The 8,081-nt window shown below is 35.6% G+C and overlaps 2 protein-coding genes across 2 annotated transcripts; one reads left to right on the top strand and one right to left on the bottom strand.

The window, feature by feature from the left end:
• The first annotated feature begins 218 nt into the window (after window positions 1-218).
• On the top strand, window positions 219-2,716 carry LOC145034584 (conserved oligomeric Golgi complex subunit 4-like). Its single transcript, XM_078983029.1, has 2 exons — window positions 219-1,906; window positions 2,023-2,716. Exons 1-2 carry the CDS (start codon window positions 323-325, stop codon window positions 2,650-2,652), a joined length of 2,214 nt encoding a protein of 737 aa, XP_078839155.1. The 5' UTR covers window positions 219-322; the 3' UTR covers window positions 2,653-2,716.
• A 1,880-nt stretch (window positions 2,717-4,596) lies between these two features.
• On the bottom strand, window positions 4,597-7,169 carry LOC145034583 (4-hydroxy-tetrahydrodipicolinate reductase 2, chloroplastic-like). Its single transcript, XM_078983028.1, has 9 exons — window positions 6,990-7,169; window positions 6,227-6,463; window positions 5,917-6,154; window positions 5,680-5,813; window positions 5,541-5,615; window positions 5,361-5,462; window positions 5,168-5,277; window positions 4,973-5,060; window positions 4,597-4,885 (listed from the first exon to the last, which is right to left on the bottom strand). Exons 2-9 carry the CDS (start codon window positions 6,440-6,442, stop codon window positions 4,817-4,819), a joined length of 1,032 nt encoding a protein of 343 aa, XP_078839154.1. The 5' UTR covers window positions 6,443-6,463; window positions 6,990-7,169; the 3' UTR covers window positions 4,597-4,816.
• Between the last annotated feature and the right edge of the window lie 912 nt (window positions 7,170-8,081).

The following is an 8,081-nucleotide window of genomic DNA, read 5'->3' as shown; positions in this document are numbered from 1 at the left end:
GATAAATACATGGGCATTTTTGTCATTTTATAGGTGTTTAACGGTAGACCGCTAACTACATCTGATTAAGGGACCACCAATGTAATTTTCTGAAACCATACATGAGGCATGTCAAACAATAAAAAATTGAACTAAAAGTGAAGATTAGTAAAAACCACAGGTATCAAAACTGTAATTTAATCTAATGAAAATTATTTACTTGGGTGGGGTCTTGGGTGTGTCTTCCACGGCGTCTGGCTTTGCGTTATCTGGAACATTTTAGGGATTTCAAATCCGATCTGCATATTTCCGGTGTAGGAATAATTTGGATCCGCGGTTCGCTATGGCGTCATCTCCGGCGTTGACGGAAGAGGAAGAAACCCTCAACTCTTCTTCTTCAGTTAAATTTGGTACCTCTGAGGCCTTTGAACACGTCCAGCAGCTCACTGACGTTGGGGCGATGACTCGCCTTCTCCATGAGTGCATTGCTTACCAGCGTGGCCTAGATCTCCAACTCGAGAATATCCTCTCCCTCCGACCTGATCTTGACAAGCATCTTTCTTTCCTCCAGAAATCCGCCGACGTGCTAGACATTGTCAAATCCGAATCAGATCACATGCTGTCGAACGTCGATTCCACTTGTATTCTCGCCGATCAGGTCTCCGGCAAGGTCCGCGAACTCGACCTTGCTCAATCTCGCGTAAATGAAACCCTCCTCCGCATCGACGCCATTGTAGAGAGGTCCAATTGCATTGACGGCGTTCAGAAGGCGCTGGAGAACGAAGACTTCGAGTCCGCCGCTAATTACGTCCAAACATTTCTTCAAATCGACGCAAAATACAAGGATTCCGGTTCAGATCAGAGGGAGCAGCTCTTTGCTTCCAAGAAACAACTCGAATCAATTGTCAGGCGAAGACTATCCGCAGCCGTCGACCAGAGAGACCACCAAACCGTCCTTCGTTTCATCAGACTTTATTCCCCTCTCTCTCTAGAGGAAGAAGGATTGCAGGTGTACGTCGGTTACTTAAAGAAGGTGATATCCTTGAGATCCAAACTTGAATTTGAGCAGTTAGTGGAACTCATGGAGCAGAATCAGAGCCAGGTAAATTTCGTTGCCTGTTTAACCAACTTATTTAAAGACATCGTGCTAGCAATCGAAGAGAACGAAGTGATATTGAGAAGTCTCTGCGGAGAAGATGGCATTGTCTATGCAATCTGCGAGCTCCACGAAGAGTGTGATTCCAGGGGTTCTCTGATCTTAAAAAAGTACATGGAGTTTCGCAAGCTGTCTAAACTAACATCTGAAATCAATTCTTACAAGAACGAATTGCTATCTGCCGGAGAAGAAGGGCCAGACCCCAGGGAAATTGAGTTGTATCTGGAAGAAATCTTATCACTCACACAACTAGGTGAGGACTACACCGAGTACATGGTTTCAAAGATAAAAAGCCTAAGCCAAGTCGATCCAGAATTACCACCAAGAGCCACCAAAGCTTTCAGAAGTGGAAATTTTAGCAAAGTTATTCAAGACATAACCAGTTATTACGTGATCCTGGAAGGATTCTTCATGGTTGAAAACGTCAGGAAAGCTATTAAAATCGATGAGCATGTAATGGACAGCCTCACAACTTCAATGGTTGATGATGTGTTCTATGTTCTTCAAAGTTGCTGTCGTAGGTCCATCTCCACATCCAACATCAATTCTGTCATTGCAGCTTTAAGCAGCGCTGTAAGTTTGCTTGGTGGTGAGTATAACGACGCTTTGCAGCAGAAAATGAGAGAGCCTAACCTTGGAGGAAAGCTTTTTTTGGGTGGTGTCGGAGTGCAAAAGACAGGTATTGATATTTCTACTGCGTTAAATAACATGGACGTGAGCAGTGAGTATGCCCTGAAACTAAAACACGAGATCGAAGAGCAATGTGCTGAGGTAACTAACTAACAACTCATCATCCAAATCTATATAAATATATATATATATATATATATATATATATATATATATATATACAGTCACCTTTATGTATTTATTGTTATGATTGACAGATATACCCTGGAGCAAGTGAGAGAGAAAGAATAAAGTCATGTCTATCAGAATTAGTCGAAATGAGCAACGGATTCAAAAAAACCCAAATATCGGGTCTAGAACATCTGGTAGGAACCGTGACCCACCGGATCCGCCCGGTTTTAGACACTGTAGCAACCGTATCCTACGACCTGTCTGAAACAGAATACGCAGAAAACGAGGTAAACGACCCGTGGGTCCAACGGTTGCTCCACGCGGTTGAATCCAACACATCCTGGTTCCAACCGCTCATGACTGCCAACATCTATGACTCTTTTGTTCATTTAGTGATTGATTTTATTGTGAAAAGACTTGAACTTATAATGATGCAAAAGAGATTCAGTCAACTTGGAGGTTTGCAGCTTGACCGGGATGTGCGGGCCCTGGTGAGTCATTTCTCTGGGATGACTCAGAGGACTGTGAGGGATAAGTTTGCGAGGATGACTCAGATGGCCACCATTCTGAATTTGGAGAAGGTTTCGGAGATTTTGGAGTTTTGGGGGGAGAATTCCGGGCCTATGACTTGGAGGTTGACTCCTGCTGAGGTTAGGAGGGTTTTGGGGATGAGGCTTGATTTTAAACCTGAGGCTATTGCTGCTTTAAAGTTGTAATATCTATCTATCTGACTTGTATTTTTTTGAAAAGTAAAGTTGGATCTCTTTCTATTGCTTCTTATCTTCATTTGTTTACACACTCATACACGCTACACTTTTTTTTTTTTTGTTGGTGATTATATTTTTTGGTTAAAAAAAATCTCATTAATTATTTTTTTACCTTTCAAATCTGACCAAACTGCAAGTTTTAAGAAAGAATGACCGACTAAATAACCGACATGGTTTACAAAGTTATTACTGTATCAATTTATTAGAGTAAGTTGTCATTTGTTAAAGTATTGTGGTATTTGTTGGGCAAAGTTAAAGTATGTTGATATTTGTTGAAGTACGTTGCTATTAGTTGGAAAAAAACTAAGAGCTTGTTATTTATTGAAAGAAAAGATGGCTTGTTATATAGTATTTCTGTTCCAAATTGATAGTCCACTTTTGACTTTTAAAGTTTTTTTTCTTTAATTTTGATCTTAAATATTTTTGTTTTTGATAGATAATACTTGATCGCAAAATATATGAATGGATTGTATTTTAAATGTTTTTTCATTGTTATAAGTTTTATTAAGTAATATATAACACAAATAAAAATATTTACAGTCAAAGTTGAAAAAATACTTAAAAAGTCAAACATTGACTATTAATTTAGGACGGAGGGAGTAGTAAAAAGGATGTCTGACTATCGTGGAAATTTAAAGGAGGTTGTTTTTCACCGGAAAATTTTTAAGCATGTAGATATTTGAATGAACTCTGACAATGTTTCTGAAAATAGATACAACTAGTGAAAAATTGAGTAAATTACACCGATGGTCCTTATAGTTTAGGGTAATTTGCGCGTTTGGTTACTAATTTATCTTTTTAACTCGAAAGGTCTCTATAATTGTTGTTTTTTTTACACGCTTGGTCATTGTTTTACCTAAAAAAACTATTTTTGTTGATTTTTTAATTTATTTAAATAAACAAACCTCCAATCTCATCCTCTTACCGTATCTTAACCCACAATTTTTTTTCTATTTAAATAGTCTATGTAGGTGAGACATGGATTAAGCGCGTAACAAAAACAAACAGTAGAGATCAAGCGTGTAACAAAAACAAACAGTAGAAACTTTCCAAGTTAAAAAAATAAGTTAGGGAACAAACGCATAAATTACCCTAAACCATAGGGACCATCTGTGTAATTTACTCTGAAAAATTACATGTAGCTTTTGAGGGAATATAAAGGGGATAATAACATAAATGCTAATAAACTATCCAAAAAGTTTTAAGAAATACCATAGAACTAAATAAATGTGGCCGTAATTAGGGTTTAAACGAACTAAACGTTCAGCGAAATGTTCGTGAACCATTCTGTGGAAAGCTTGTTTATGTTCTTTTATTTAATAAATGAACGAATATGAACACAAAATTTCATTTTTTTAGTTAAATGAACGAACATGAACATTGATCTTATTCATTCAATTATGTTGGTAAACGTTCATTTATGTTGTTTATTTATGGTTTTTTTATGTTCGTTCATATAAATTCTTTTTATGTTCATATATATTTAATTGTATTTGACAAGGTTCTAAATAACGTAAGGCGTGGCTTGGCGGCAAGGTAAAAGTTAAGCCATGAGAAGCCATGGGGAGCCATGAGAAACCATGTGTCAAGGCGCGCCTTATCGCGTTATGTTTTTTTTATCTTTGCTCATTTATATCCGTTCGTTTATGTTCATTTAGCATGTTCATAAACATAAACTAACAAACATAAACTATATAATTTGTTAAACAAACAATTATGAATAAGAAAACTCATTCTTGTTCGTTCATTTATTCGGCGTAACTTAAACCAACAAATATGAATAAGCCGTGTTCGTATTCGTTCGGTTCCTTTATAGCCCTAGTCGTAAAAAGACCATTGTAATTACAATTGGGAGTAGTAGGTTTTTGTGGTTACGTTTTAAAAAATTAAAAATTAAAACAAAATAGAAGGCTTACATAAAATTAATTAGCAGAATATCTTACATCAATCACATGCTCAATAGTCATTATTATGACTTACAAAAAACAACCTAAACATGACCTTAAACTCTTAAAACAAAAACAAACAGGATGATTGAACATTTGAACTCCACTTACAACATTATAACTAACTAAATCCTCATCTAATAAACTCATAATCTTATTATCATCTCTCAACGCATGTTGCCCTCACGCAACACATCAATCATGTCATATATCTTCTTATCTGCTTTTCCTTGTATCTGCATTTCAAAGATTACAAACTTTTTGTCATTCTTTTTCTTTTAGCAATTAACATTACTTTAAAGGTATGAAGATAAAAAAAGCACCTTCTTAGCGAGAAAAAGTGCAGCATCAATAGCACCCTCTGCGTAAATTGATCTCCCACAAACATTATGCTGAAACTCGAATGAAACTCTACAAATAACAATTAATTACAAATTAACATTTTTCATAGAGAGAAATTATCCAAAATCAATTATTTGATTATAATACGAATCAAAAAAAAAAAAAAAAAAGCTTACGTTCCATCTGGAGATGTGAGATGATACATATGGAATGCATGTCCATTAAGATGCTCCTCTGGAACACCAACCAATTCAATCTGTTGTTTTGGATCTCGTATCAATTGTACCTGATTTCATTTTAAAAGATAATTCCAAATTAAAATAATAATTATAATAATATGTGCAAAAGACGTAAATGCCCTCCTCCTACCTCATCCAAGTCAAAGGAAACTCCAAGTTTCTGGAAACATGAAATGACAGCTTTTGCTGTTCCAGATGTGTCCAACTTTGTCGATTGATGAGATTCCAACACCTGTTTGGTTTCAAAAACAAAAAATTATAATTAAAAAATTATTAAAGAAATAAGTCAAAAAAAAAAAAAAAACAGCACCTCTAGTGTATATCCAGAGAATGCTCCAGGAAATTGCTTAGACATTATATCCATAGCTGCAAGAAATGCCACAACCTAAAAAAAATATCAAATGAGATTAAACATCCATTTTAAAAAAATAAAAATAAAAATTGTTCACCTGTTTTCCCATTTGAGGAGATATGACTGCATAAAGCTTTGATTCCTCCACAGTTTTATACAAAAGATCCCTATCTCCACCAGTAGTTCCCATCACAAAAGGCACTCCAGTTTTGCAATACAACTCAGCATTATCTACATAACATAACATAACATAACATAACATGGTGGATGATTCAGTAAAAACTAATATGATAATACGTATAGATGATTGATATCATAAAATTACATATTTTACCATTTACAGCATTAGGTACAGTGAAATCTACAATGATGAGATCAGGGTGTTGTTCAAGTAAAGATGCTAAAGTGGTTTCTCTTTCAGAAGGACCATGAACTTGAATATCTTTCCCTCCAACTTTAATTGTTTTACCAGCATCTTCTTCAATTCCAAATGATGCTGGAACTATATGAAGCCCTGCAGATATTCCTGCTTCAATTACTGCTTGACCCATCTTCCCCATACAACTATTGACCTAAAATAAAAAAAAGAATTAGTTTGGAAAATAAAAACTGTATTTAAATTGGAATGGGGATGAAGGAAGTACCATAATTGGGAGAGTGAGATGTTTTGATTGAGCTAAATGTTTGTCATCAAGGCTTTGGATTTGTGTGTTTAGTGTAGCTGATATTGAGAGTGAACATCTTTGTTTTTTGGTAAAATTTGGGAATTTTGATGGTGTTCTACTCCTTGTGAATGATGTGAAATGTTGTTGTTGTTGTCTTCCAAGTAGATTCATGGGGAGTTCGAGAATGAATGCCATTGTGTTTGTGTTTATGTGATTCTGTTTGTGAAATGGGATATATCTTAGCTCCATTAACAAATTGAATGAAATTTCAAGAGCTCTATAGCATGATGTAATGTTATTAGAAACTATAATGTTGGAATAGTACGATTGAAAAACAATTACAATTAGGAACAACACCAATACATAATATACTATCATCCAGCAAAAGCTTTCTAAACATCTAGAATAGCAACAACGGTTGCTTCGTCAAGAGTTCCTAAAAACAAAGCCTTATACACAAAGGTGATTGTCATATGTCTGCATAACATTCATAAGCACAAATGATATATGAATTCGCACAAGAGTATCAGACAGCAGACCACTACATTGACAATGCCAGACATTGATAAAAAAAAAAAAAATTGGAAGTTCGTGTACAGTAGAATGGTAAGGAGGTAAGGTTGTCAAAGAAATCGACTCAAATCAGGTATTTATATCAAACAAGGGTTTAAACTCAACTTAAAGCAAACATTCAAAATTTCAGCAAGAAAAACAGAAAAAAAAAATGAGAACTGAGGAGTACCGTAAGGGAAGAGGGGAAGAATTCGGCGGAGACTCACTGCAGGGGTCGACGGCGCTGCTTGGTCGACGGAGGCCGGAGATGGTATGTCTGATGGCCGGCGAATGGTGGAGGAAGACGTTGTGGGCGTGGATGTTGAAAGAGAGAGGTGGAGGCGTGTTTTAGGTTTCGGGCAAAATAGACCTCTTTCAGTCTTTTTGAAGTCTCCCAGCTCGGTAATTTTATCAGTACAATTTCATGTGAGTTTTGTAATTACCATCCAAATCAATATAACAAAAATTATTGTTAATTAACATATTAGGAGGTGTTTTGAACAAATAATTATGGAATTTTAAGTTTTAGAAAATGACTATGAGACCCGCAAAGGGGCTCTGCAGATCCGTTTAATCATCTGAAGAACGATGCACTGAGAAAACGACGTGACATTATTAAATGACAAAAACAAATTGTGGTTATAATGGTTCCGCAAAGGTTCCTCTACAGATCCATTGTACACCTCTGCAGATCGCAAAAAATCACAGCAAATCCATCGAAAACAGGGTAAAATCGGAAAATTTGCCAAAACCAACCTCATTCCTAATACCATAATTGCTGCTGAAAGAGGAAGGAGGCAACTCAAAGACGCTGAATCGATCATTCCAATGGTGGGTCGATCTCGGATTGTAGAATAAGTACACTCTGATGTGTTATCTGATGGCTATGAAACACATTTAAGTTTATTTTTCCTCATTTTGAAATTGTATGAAAATGTAATTGCCCGATTTTTGAATTAATTATATATTATTAGGGTGTATGATAGTTTAGTGGGTAGTAAATCCCGTTTTTTTCCCGATTTTTGTCATGAAAGTGTTTTTTGCTCCGAAGAACAGATTCGCAGAGGTGTGTTGCTCAAGAACAGATTCGCAGAGCACCCTCTGCAGAACGATGTGTTCATCTCTGCGGGATTCTTAATTTATTTTTTTATTTTGATTTTATATGCAGAATTCGGTATTATTATTATTATTATTATTATTATTATTATTATTATTATTATTATTATTATTATTTTCGATTTTGAGTTACATACTCCGTTAAAATACGTAATAGTTATAAAAG

Source organism: Lactuca saligna, chromosome 3 (assembly GCF_052625555.1).
Source record: "Lactuca saligna cultivar CGN05327 chromosome 3, ASM5262555v1, whole genome shotgun sequence".
NCBI lineage: Eukaryota > Viridiplantae > Streptophyta > Magnoliopsida > Asterales > Asteraceae > Lactuca > Lactuca saligna.
This window is presented reverse-complemented; position numbering and strand designations above follow the sequence as displayed.